The sequence below is a fragment of the Oryzias latipes genome, chromosome 16 (assembly GCF_002234675.1).
Source record: "Oryzias latipes chromosome 16, ASM223467v1".
Lineage (NCBI taxonomy): Eukaryota > Metazoa > Chordata > Actinopteri > Beloniformes > Adrianichthyidae > Oryzias > Oryzias latipes.
The window spans coordinates 19,805,835-19,818,195 of NC_019874.2; the positions used below are offsets into that span (position 1 = coordinate 19,805,835).

Below are 12,361 nucleotides of genomic sequence, written 5' to 3' on the forward strand. Positions count from 1 at the left end.
CCAGGATGAAACATCCAAGATGCATGAGTACATCAAGCTCAAGACCCCAACTGACAGTGTGCTCAGTGAATGTCTCAGGCAATGGAGAGCAGAGGATACAGTGCTGTAGGACAGATCCTCATGGGAGGACAAACCCCTGCATGGGATGTACCACCGGACCATAACTGAAGTGGCTGATATCAAGAAGTCCTACCAATGGCTAGAAAGGGCTGGCCTACAGGACAGTACTGAAGCGCTCATCCTGGCAGCTCAGGAACAAGCCCTGAGCACCAGAGCGATAGAGGCTCAGATCTACCACACCAGACAAGACCCAAGGTGTAGGCTGTGCAAAGAGGCCCCTGAAACAATCCAGCACATAACTGCAGGGTGTAAGATGCTAGCAGGGAAAGCATACATGGAGCACCACAATCAAGTGGCTGGAATAATATACAGGAACATGTGTGCAGAATATGAACTGGAAACCCCAAGGTCAAAATGGGAAACACCTCCGAAGGTGGTAGAGAATGAGAGGGCAAAGATTCTGTGGGACTTCCAGATCCAGACTGATAGGATGGTAATGGCGAACCAACCAGACATTGTAGTGGTGGATAAAGAACAGAGGAAAGCCGTTGTGGTGGATGTGGCAGTACCAAGCGATGGGAACATCAGGAAGAAGGAACATGAGAAACTGGAGAAATACCAGGGACTCAGAGAAGAACTGGAGAAAGCATGGAAAGTGAAGGTGACAGTGGTGCCTGTGGTAATTGGAGCACTCGGGGCAGTAACCCCCAAGCTGGAGGAGTGGCTACAACAGATACCTGGAAAGACCTCAGACCTCTCAGTCCAGAAAAGGACAGTGCTAAGAACAGCTAAGATACTGCAGGACCCTCAAGCTCCCAGGCCTCTGGTAGAGGACCCGAGCTTGGAGGAGAAACGACCTGTGGAGGGTGAGAGGGGCGGGTTTTTTTTTTTAATATACCGGTGTGTGTGTGTATATATATGTATATATATTTATTTTTATATTACACAAAAAAATGTAATCTTCACTTCGTCTAAATATAAAATGTAATAATGGAAGAATTTTAGCGACACTGGTTAAATAAATTTTTGTTTTTTATTGTGTCTTTAATTTTTTTTAGAAGTCAGTTCTGGAGGTCTAAACAGTAAAATCAGAAAATTGAAAAGAAGCCGTTCCCACATTTGGAGGCTGTCCTTGTTAGTGTGCAAACAATTCTTTTTAAATACTTCCTTGTTACTCAGTATGACTTATAGTTTGACTTCATAAAGGACCCCTGGTGGGTTTATTATTCTTTCAACTACACAAAAACACCATGTTTAAAGACCCATTTTGATCAAAAATCATGTTTTGGCTTTTGGGGAAACTTTTCTGACAAATAGAAAGAAAATTACGCTTAAAATTGCATTTCTAAACAATTTTTTATTCAAATCATTAAACAGGAGCAGATAAAGAAATAAATACTACGAATGAACTCCTGTCGCTCTGCAGAAACTATGTTCTAGAAAACCACTTTTTTTTTTTTACTTTGGCTAAAAACAGCTAATCATAACCCAAAGACCACTGGGAACATTTTAAAATAGACCAAAAGATGACCGGAGTGGGATTTTAATGTACATTGGATGTAAAAAGAAACTCATTTATCTAACCTATAAAAAATCTATGACTGTCAAGATTGTGCAGAAACATCAGCACAGCCTAAAGACTTCACAATCTGATGGGTTCTTAGTATCATTATTAACATTTTCATAAGTGTTGCACATTGCAAATATTTCAGAATCTTCATGCAAATATGCCAGTAAGCCATGAGATGGTGACAGTGAGGCCATGTGTTATGTAAGGACCTGAGTCTGAAGCTGTTCAAAGGCATGCTGGGTTTTGCGCATCACGACATGTTCTGTGATTAAAACCACGCAGCCATCATCAATATGGCATCCTTTTGTTCTAAAAATATGTTATTGTTCATTGGAATTTTATGCTCTTTTAATGTTTCGGCCCCTGTGTGCGTTAAATAATAGCACAATGTGTGCATAAATCCTGCATCCATCCTGCTCTGGTCTTGCACTCCCACTGCTGCAGTGTTCTATCTTTCTGAATGAAGATCAATGGGGAGGCTCTGCTCTGAATGCCAATGATCATCAGTGCATTCTCACATTCACCACTAGAGGGAGACAAGCGGCAAGCAACGCTTATGCAGTATCAGGCAGTGAGGGAGGGAGGTGGAGGTGTTCGTGGTGCTGGGGAGGGGGCAGAATGTAATAACATATAATAACCCTCATGATAGGCGACCACATTGTGCTGATCTTTACCATCCGGTATTTTATGTTTGCTCTGGGGACTCTGATGCCACAGTTTCAGCTATGACAATTTGTCCTCGGGGAATGCAGAAAGTGCTGCATCGCCAGCCTTCAACGCATTGAATGACTCAAGGCAGTTTCCATGACAAGCCGATAAATAAGTTGTTTTGTTGGAAGAGGCTCAAAGGCTAGTAGCGAGAGGAGAAAAAAGATGACGTCCATCCAAAAATCCCATTAAATAGGATTCAAACTGTTGACATATGAATTTTTCAAATGAAAAGGAAAAATAAGAACATATCAGAGGTGGTTCTATAGCTTGAAAGGGGAAAGTGTATTTTTAATTTAATGTATTTCGCTTCTGTTCCCGTTCATCCATCATCAGAACCCCTTGCATATGGAGTAGGGTCAGGGGGATTGATGGCGCTTATTTCTGCTCGTGAAGGGTGAAGGGCAAGGTAGGTTCCTGTTTCGTTCCAGGTTTAAATTTGAAATTCAATTAGAAATATAGATCAAATTCAGAGATTTGGAATTACAATAAATTATAGAGTAACTGTATAACAACAATGTAATAATTAATGACAAAATAGCTGAATGAAAAACACCCAATTCGATTTTTGATTTTGTTTTGTTACAAATGGAAAGCAGTGGATTGTACCACAGAGCATTACTGAGACAAGTTCAGACAGTTTCTCAACACCACTGACCTGTTGGACTTCAATTAAAGTGGCCAATGATTCTTTGAGGATTTAGCCCCATTCCCGCTTGGTTTTTGTCACAATCCACAGCCTTTTATTTGTCTAAATAGAAAACCGCCGTTGACGTTCCTGAGACTCACACGTTTCACTGATTTAGTTTAAATAGGAAACAATACATGATAGGAACACTAATAAACACTAAAACACCTAAATTCATATTTTCGTTCTAGTGTTTTGTTTGACGCCATTTGTAAATTCTAAATATTTACTGATATTAATTTGCTTTTAAAAATGTGTATATTTCCAATGTAGTTTAATAAATACTGCAGCTATAGTCACATCATACCTGCAGTTTGTAAAATAGCTCCACCACCTGGACATTATCAGTCACTGCAGCGTTTTATAAAGAAACTGACAAATCCCATCTACCCCTTGTGCTATCCTAGGCACTTTAACATTGGGAGTTGGGTCATCTAGACCCACTAGACAGTGCGCTGAACCTTTTTTCTTCAATTTGTGATCTTCACTGGTGTCCATGGATTACATGAAATCCTCTCCATCTTTATCCACCTTTGTCATGTAGGTAGGGAGAACACGTCAATGTAAGGATCGGGTCATCTGGACCCCATAGGATTAAACAAATCTACAACGGTCGCAGGTTGGTGAGTGCATAAAGAGGAAAAAAAAAAGGAAATACAGCAACATGTAAATTCAGTTTTTAATCAACATTTGGAAACATATTGGACAAATGAACGACTTGCTTTTGCCTTAAACTAAATGTGGCTTTTCGGTTAAATCATTTCAGAAATCACATTTTAATTTTTTCCCCACTGAAATAAAAACGTTTTTTTTTAAAGACAGACACAGAAAGAGCAGAATTTCAGAGAGCAAAGTAACATCTCAAATGGGTTATAACTGACAGCGTAATGACTAAAGTTTCAAATAAGAAGCTTACTGTCGTCACGAGCCCATTCAATGTGAAGGTGTGGTCCTCAGATTTAAAGGAAGATGATAAGGGAGATGGGAGACATGCAGGCTATAGTCTACAGCTTAATCCTGCTGACAGAAGACATCCTAGATTTACTTGTAGATCAACTTTCAACACCAATGAAAGCAATAGTAAATTTGTAAAATACCTCCAGCTAAATTTGAGCCGTTTATTTTCTTTTTTTTTTATCATAAAAGACCGGTTTTTAAAAGTAACTCCTCTGTGTTGGCATAAAAAAAAAACTGCAAAACAACATGAGACGTGGATGTTAGTTACGTGTTTATTGGTCTTGTCAAAGAAGTGAGGCGTTGCACACACACAAACACACACTGAAAATAAAGACTGAACTTACAGACCGCGAGTGGAAAAAAGGGGGCAAGCCAAATTTCCTTCACAGGCGAATCAACATGAAGGTTAAGGCTCGCTGGTGAGGAGATTTCTCCCCACCATTATCGATTCTACTTTCTCCAATGTTTTTCGTGTTTGTACTGGGTCCTGGATGAGACTTTGACCTGTTAAGGAGGTGTTCAGAAATGAACTGGATGGGTAAATTTAAAGCTAAGGAGGAAAAATAATGTACTTAAGCTTATTGGACACATGATATCACAGCTCACATCAGTGAAGAAGCGACGCACAGTATTTGAAAAATGACACCATTCAGAACAGGTCCAGGCAAACGACAACCGTCCTGGAGGGGGCAGCGTAAAAGATGAAAGCATAAAAAGAAGGAAATAGTCTAAAACAGAAAAGCCTCTCTGACAAAAACTGTCAAATGATGAGCAAACTGAGGATGGCGTTACGGCCACGGTGCATCTACATTAGGCGGTCGAATGAAAATCCTCTTCCTCTTCATCTCCCCTACATCTTCCTTTCAGAAACACACACTTCTGTTTTTTAGGTTTTGTTCCACATCCTTCTTGGCCTGAATCATCCAGTACTTTTTCTACAGCAGCTCCCTAACGTTCTTAAAACAGGCTACCTCCATTTAAATACAAACCCTAAAGAGTTGCCCCCCACCCCCCACCCTCAATGACATCCTTGTCTCAAAGTATAAAAAAGAAAAAAAATCAGCTCCCTCCTGGCCAAAGTAATACACACGTTTCTGAGAAATCTTCCCTCCCCACCCGGTTACATGACTACCATCCGGATCTATGCATTTCATTTAAACTGGAACCTCCTCCTCCAGATCAAACATTTTACTGCTGGACACATCCCATAGATCTCAAATAATAATCCGGATATTACCAAAGCCGTTTTTCAAAGGGATGAATAATCCAAGATCTACAAGAAATGTTGTTCCAACAAATCAATTTCAGGGCTGCTTTCGAAACGGGTAATACACATGACGTCCCCTTACCTCCCTCCCCACCCCCTGCTCCTCTTCTCAATGCCTTCTCTACCAGAAGTCCCGGCGGTGATAAGCATCTGGATCGCAGTATTTGGTCACCACCACCCTATTGGCAAACTTCCTCCCTGTGAGCCCCTGCATGGCCTTTTGGGCGTCGAAAACCGACGTGAATTCCACAAAGATCTGTCAAAACAATAGAAACAAAAGAAATGTGAAGATGGGGGCACACGACTGTTTCAAAGATGTTTCTTTTGAGCGACTGCTTACCTTGCCGGTTCCAGGAACTTCCAGGCCGTCCACAGGACGGGGGATCTCAATGCTCTTCACCTGGCCATACTTGCCACACTCCTCCCTCACGTCTTCCACGATCTCCTCATACTCCTCATCGTCCAGGAGCTCTTCAGGGGCCACCATGTTCATCAGACATAGCACCTCAGTGGGGAGGCCCCCCATCTGAGTCACGGAGCTGTTCAGACCTGGTACCTGCAGCGTCACTGGGGTCTGGTTTATACTTGTCTGAAATACGAAGCAAAGGTTTACGTGAAATGTTGGATTTAATTTAAAACAAAGAAAACGCTGAAATATATTTGATGTTCATTCAGGTAACACGTTAAAAAAATATTAAAATAAGCAGTAAAAAACTGTTAAAGTTAAAAAAATCTGCTCGGCAGAGCAGCTGGATCCTCACCAGAGTAGCGTTCTTGGATCCCACACTGGCTCTCTGCACCAGCAGCTTCTTGTCTCCAAGCTGCATGCCATTCAGGCCAGCAATAGCCTACAACAACATCAGAGCTTAAGCGGGCAATTCAGAGCAAGCGAGGGGACAATTTTCTGTGGAGACTTTCTACCTGGTCATTCAAGTTGACGTCAACGTATTCGCAAAAAGCGTATCCTTTGGAGAGGCCTGTGGCGCTGTCTTTTACCAGATTGAAGGCCTTCAGAGGCCCGAATGATGTCAACAGCTCCTTCACCTAAAACACAATACACCAACATTTTAGACAAACTATTTACTTTTACATTACAGCTAAGAAAAGCAACAATCCTTCTATTAATACCATTATTTTTTTAAAAAAAACTAGTGTAAGAACTGTTTCTTCCAAAAATGAGACACACCGACCTGGTCATCATTCAGGTAGTTGGGCAAACCCCCAATGAAGAGCTTATGAGCCGAGTCTGGTACCACAGTCGACACCACACCTAGACGATCCATAATAGCAAAAACAAGGGCAATCAAAATTCACAAAAAGTAAACTCTCAAGGAGTAACTTTGTGATAATTTTGAAATTTTGCCACAAAAATTTAGAGTTAAAAACCATTAATTGTCTGTGTACCAGGCACATAGACACTGGGGTTCTCGCTCATGCCAGGCAAGGGCTGGTAATCGTGTGGACGACGGATTTTCAGACTCTGGCCTTGAAAGATGATGCCATCAAAGGCCATTGCCTGTGTAGTTTCATCAACTGAACGAAACTGCAAAGAAACCAACGTCAATGAGATACGCAAGCGTGCAATTAAAAGAGTGTGTAGAGGCATAGTTGAAAGTATCAAGGGCTCATTTCTAACCTCAAGAAAGGCAAAATTCTTATCCTGGTTGATCTGTACTGCAAGAACAGGGTTGCCAGGGGCTTGGGTGAGACCACCCAAGCGCATTTGAGCATTGAAGAAATCCATCATGGACTCCTAAACAGAGAGAGATAAGATTTAAACACTCATTTTTGGTTTGAATGTGAATTTAGTTTGGAAACATTCCGCTATTTTTTCCATGGCTTACCTCTGTGATACCAAAGGGGATGTTACCCACATAAAGCCGGCGGGCCTGCCGGGTCATCTGGCTCCCCACTACAGGCACAGGAGTGGGAGTAACAGCCAGTCCATCTGGAGTCATGGTTGGCAGGAGAGCTGTGGCTGGAATCTGGCCTGCGGCTGCACAGAGATGACACACTTTAAGGCCCGTACACACCGGGACGAATATTCGCCAGGCGTTATTCGCCAGCGTTTTTCGCCACGTTTTTTGTGTTCACACCCAGGCGATTTTCGCTGACGATGAGTGGAGTGAACATGCAATTTCATTCCCTGACATTAGATGGCGCTTAATGTAAAACAGAAATACTCCTGTACACAAGGTGGCGCTGCGCAACTTTACGCTTCTTAAAGTCGCTTTTCACTCAGAAGAAGAGAGCAAGTATTTACACGCTTGTCAGAATCAAACAAAGAAAACATGAATATTTCAAGCACCAGTAGCTCCAACTGGTGCTTGGTTCGGGGATATTTTAGAATGTCCGTCATTATTGCTTCGCGGCTGTGTAGACGCTACTTGGCGTCTATCTTCTTCGCTGGTATGTGTGCTCAGCAAGGCAGTTTTGTGTTTGAGCGCCCCCAAGTTGTGTTTTACTGTAACTTCAGAAGCTCCAGACACGTGAGCAAAAGTGCCATTCTCATTGGTCGAGTAGATTTCGACGCGACGCGTCGCGTCGAAAAAAAAACGAACCCGAGGCGTTTTTTTTTTTACGCTTTAACGCGTGCACGTTTTTTCGTGCCCTTTGTTTAGTCACGAGGCGTTAAACGTCGGCGAAAATCGCCGGCGAAATTCGTCCCGGTGTGAACAGGCCTTTAGCATGTTATGTGTACACATTTGTGAATTAAATACACTGGAAACAGATAAGAGTTACCTTGCATGGCTTTGTACTGCATGGGAGTGATATGCTCAAAACCAGGAGGAGGAACATCCCAATACTTCTTGATCTTCTTCTTCTTTTCACGATGGGGAGATCGGCTGTAAGAGGGAAGAAAAAAAAATAAACATTAGGAGAAAATGAACTTTTTTTTAAAGAAGGTTGCATCGATTTCAACATAGTAAAAGTGACAAAAAAGACAGAAAAATGGACAATACCCAAAAACAAATTACTTGAACATGTGTAAATTGTCTTTAAAGTGATAGGAGTGTCAATGTACAGTTTCTGCAACTGCCAGCTTTGTGTTAAGTTTTCTGTTACCTTGCAGTATTTTCTTGAGGGTAGGCGGGTGGCGAGCTGAAATGACAAATTGGAGGAAGAGATTTAGATTTCTTATATGAATCAAACAAACTTTTTGAGTTATGATTCATAAATAAAATAAAAAACACTGCATTTCCAGTCACACTTGAATATCAATGCACTTCAAAACAAACAAGTGAGAATTCTCTTCTAATTTCAAAAGAAGTAGGGAAAAAAAAACGAATAAATCAAATGAAATCAAAAGCTCATCAGAACAAACATACATAACTGGTGCATTTGTGTGAACAATGTAATGATGCATGTAGACTGCAGACATTACAATAAAGTTAATAAAGAGACTTAACGTTGCCATGTTATTGCTGGACAGTTGATAAGAGATTTTACACATAACAGCTTGTTTTTAAACAGGAGGATTGGTGTAGATGTACTGACTTGCGCCGGTGTCTCCGCTCCTTACTGTCCCCACGGCGGTCCCTGCTGCGTCTTTCCCCGCCATCCCTGCTCCTCTTCTTCCTCTCTCTGCTGCGGCTGCGGGATGAAGAACGACGATGGTGCCGGTTTTCTTTGTCCCTTTCTGTGGCAAAAGAGCGGTGCTCAGTAACTATGAAGTATAAAAGTATAAAGTGTTTTTCATTAAAACAAAAATCTTCTTAAAAAACATAACCCCAGAAATATTGTTCATAAAAGCAAATTAAAGCGAGCTGAATTTAGACATGTTCTCGATGTTTAATTTTAATTTTCATAAATGGTCTTACAGGTATGAACACAAAGTGAAAAGATAAATCAAGTAGTAATCAAGTAGAAGGAAAATGTGCATAAATGAGGTTATTTCTCTTAAAAGTACATTTTTATGTTAATCATGCTACAAGACGATGCATCTGCAGATAGGTGGGAAAAAAAGGAAGATAAAAGAGGAGAGTACAGGAAACCAGCTATATTAAAGAAGCAAGAATTTGTATCAGTAGCATAAACACAATATGAAACTGAAAGGACTATTGCAAAAACTGCAGTAGAGAATGTATAAAGATAAACAGTTGAACTTGTAAAAAGGAACTATCGAGCACGAGCGGCTGAATGATAATTCAATGACAGAAAGCACCGCTTAAATATTATTACACGCCACATGAATCGGACATGCCATAATAATACCACGATGGAGTTCAAGATAATACAAAATTGAAAACATTTTAATGTTAATAGCATTATACAACAGTACCGAAAGCCAGATTACAGGAAAACATCGATAAACTTGTAAAGCTGCGTTGTACATTTAGAGGCTATTTGATCATAGGCCAGTTAAACAGACACGTCCGCGACGTGCTAACCATAGAGATAAAAATGACATGTACCTCTTTTGCAATCATTGTTAATTGTGTAACTAGTCCATTTACCTTGATGGTTCTCAGACAGTTGTCTTTCAAATTCGTCGAAATCCGACATCTCTGGATAGAAACCTACTACGCTTTCGAAGACTGCGTTGTTCGGTTGGCGGAGGCTAGCTTAAGCTAGCAAGAAAGTGAGCACTTTGAGATTCAAGCGCTTCAATGATAGCGCTTCGGAAAGTTAACCTCGGTTAGCAAAAACACGGCTCAAAAACAAACCTATCAAACGATAGGTGGTATCACACACATTAGTGACGTGGTATTTGCTCAAATGTAACACATACAAATACGGAAAAAGGAAAAACGTGCTCGCTTAAGTTAGCCCGCTAACGCCAGCTAACTAGCTTGTAGCAAAGTCCAGAAGAAAGGCCTGCTGCTCCACACCGCCGAGGAGGCTCAGCTGCTAGCTAGGCTACGAAATCCGAATAAATGAGACTATTTTCGAAGCCCAAAGCGAATCCAGCTTAGTCACAGGCCCACAATATGTGTTTATGTGACGCAATAATCCAAATCTTTACGCCTTCTGCTGTTTTAAGTCTACAAAAACAGCAAAGATTTTGTTGTGCCCGCTTTTTTGCTCCGACTCCCAGATACCCCGTGACATCGGAAGTTGATGAACGCTGCGTTTCCGGTAGAAGAACGTCGTGTGGTTCTGGCTTGTGTTTGGAGCTGCATGGAGACAATTCTGTGATTGAATTCTGATTAAAACAACAGAACACCTGCATGTGACTTTCTCTGTAATGGTTATTGGGAGAATATTTCTAAATGTATGAACTTAAAAACGACGTGTTTCAGTTAAAAATACATGTTAATATAGTTAAATATCCAAAACTTACTGTAGATTTTAAATGTTATGCTTAAAGCTTTTGTGTTTCAATCAACGGTCATTTACACAATTTAATTAAACAACTACAAACTGGATTTTAGTGATAGATCCTTAAGAAAGATCAACACAAAACTCAGCCCTAAGCACTGCGGATAGATTCAGAAGAATTGTCAGCATCCTGCTGTATACTTTGAATGATTTACGGTTCATCAAGCAATAGCCCATTTTTTACACACAGACAGGCAGGACAGATCATGTTTAGATGAGCTCTATCAGGCCCTGTTATGCAAAATATTAATTTCTTAGAGTTCGTCTTTCTAGTAGGGATGTAACGATTCATGGTGTTTATTCATATCATAATTCATGTTTGCTGATATGATTCATAGTTAATATTGGTTCATTTTGAATGATCTGAGTTGATCCGATTCACTGGCCTAAACTCGATCGAGGACATCTTTAGCCAAAAATTCAACCAGTGATACTTAGAGATAAACACCTGGAGACTGAACGGTGCAGGTGAAGTTTTCCAGATTCCTTCTATTTCTTGCAAGATAATCAAGTGTAAAAACAAACAAACAAGTAAACAAGAATTAATGGAAAATCCATTCACATTTTATTTTCATAAAGTTCATCCCACTAATGTTTTTCCACATCAAAATAATCCAAAGGGAACATTTTTAGAACATTCTGCCACGCTGTATGGTCACATGTCTTTGCATAATTCAAAGTGTTTCGTCACATTGAACTGTAATGATGGATTGATCATTTTTTGCTGCCATCCTGTGTGAGTGTTGTCTGCTGTGATGGCAGTTGGTCGTTTTGGCGTTATAGTAAATTAAACGTATTCACTCCTTTACCAACAACATTTCATAAATGTCAAATAATAAGCTGTCAGTGCTTTGCAATTCCTATTTTGTTGTCTTTTTACATACAGGTGACGATGTGTCTATTGCCAACTTCTCATCAAAAAATATCAGCAGTAGCTCCCTCCAAGGCAAACACCTAAACTTCATTATTGAAGGAAACGCAAGGAAAACAACTTTTCTGCCTTTTTTTTTTGTTGTGAACGGCGTGCTGCCGCCTGGTATCACTGTCTTATATGGGATGCAGAGTGACAGAAAATTCTGCACAAAGGACTGCAGTGTGCAGTTTGCACCCATATCTTCATCAGCAGACAGGACAGGGCTGTTTATTTTCTTGCATACCATTGTGTGTTTTGGGCTTTTTGTGACATTTACTTAGTTCTTGTCAGGTTCTGTTTTGACCTATTTTCTCCTGTCTGTAGCATCAGGTTCAGGCTGAAGATCCACAGCTGTCTTCAGTTGGCTTTTGAATGTTTAGTTTTTAGTTCTTTACTGTTGGGTCATCTGCTCTGCTCTGTCACATTTTAGAGTTTCCAATGGGTTTTTGTCACGATTTATTACATTTTCAAGTTTCTGCTATGGTTCATATTGGGTCATATACCACCATTTCCAGACGAAAATAACTTTGACTTTTGATCATACAATCACAAGCAGAAATGTGTAGAAGATTGTGGTGAGAGGAGACATGTCAGTTTAGAGACAGTGATTCTGCCAGGAGCCAGAGATGGAAGTAGCAAAGAGGAAATTGATGGGGTCAGGAATGAGTCCAGTAGATGAACAGCTAATGCTAGATGGTTTGGAGATAAATGCAAGGAAGCAGATTGAGATGGTTTGGACACATTCAATGATCATGTTGATAAAAGAATGCTAAGGTTAAAGCTACCAGAAGGGGTCCAGAGGAAGGCTTGTGGCTGTAGGAGGACAACCAAGTGGTTGATGTGAGTGAGGAAGATGCAGAGGACAGGGTTAGATGG

At 40.7% G+C, this 12,361-nt stretch overlaps 1 protein-coding gene across 6 annotated transcripts; it reads right to left on the bottom strand.

Moving 5' to 3' along the window:
* Positions 1 to 3,688: 3,688 nt before the first annotated feature.
* Positions 3,689 to 10,331, bottom strand: u2af2 (U2 small nuclear RNA auxiliary factor 2). 6 transcript variants are annotated; one of them, XM_011485384.3, is made up of 12 exons: positions 9,708 to 10,331; positions 8,749 to 8,917; positions 8,317 to 8,352; positions 7,993 to 8,096; positions 7,095 to 7,246; positions 6,887 to 7,003; positions 6,637 to 6,793; positions 6,441 to 6,529; positions 6,172 to 6,294; positions 6,012 to 6,098; positions 5,591 to 5,839; positions 3,689 to 5,506 (listed from the first exon to the last, which is right to left on the bottom strand). In XM_011485384.3, the coding sequence occupies exons 1-12, from the start codon at positions 9,754 to 9,756 to the stop codon at positions 5,372 to 5,374; spliced, it is 1,467 nt and encodes a 488-aa protein (XP_011483686.1). In that variant the 5' UTR covers positions 9,757 to 10,331; the 3' UTR covers positions 3,689 to 5,371. The 6 variants fall into 6 exon arrangements, with proteins under 6 accessions (XP_011483686.1, XP_011483690.1, XP_011483689.1 ...); XM_011485388.3 differs by having other exon boundaries at positions 6,441 to 6,520; positions 6,655 to 6,793; positions 8,749 to 8,890; positions 9,708 to 10,329; XM_011485387.3 differs by having other exon boundaries at positions 5,335 to 5,506; positions 8,749 to 8,890; positions 9,708 to 10,330.
* Between the last annotated feature and the right edge of the window lie 2,030 nt (positions 10,332 to 12,361).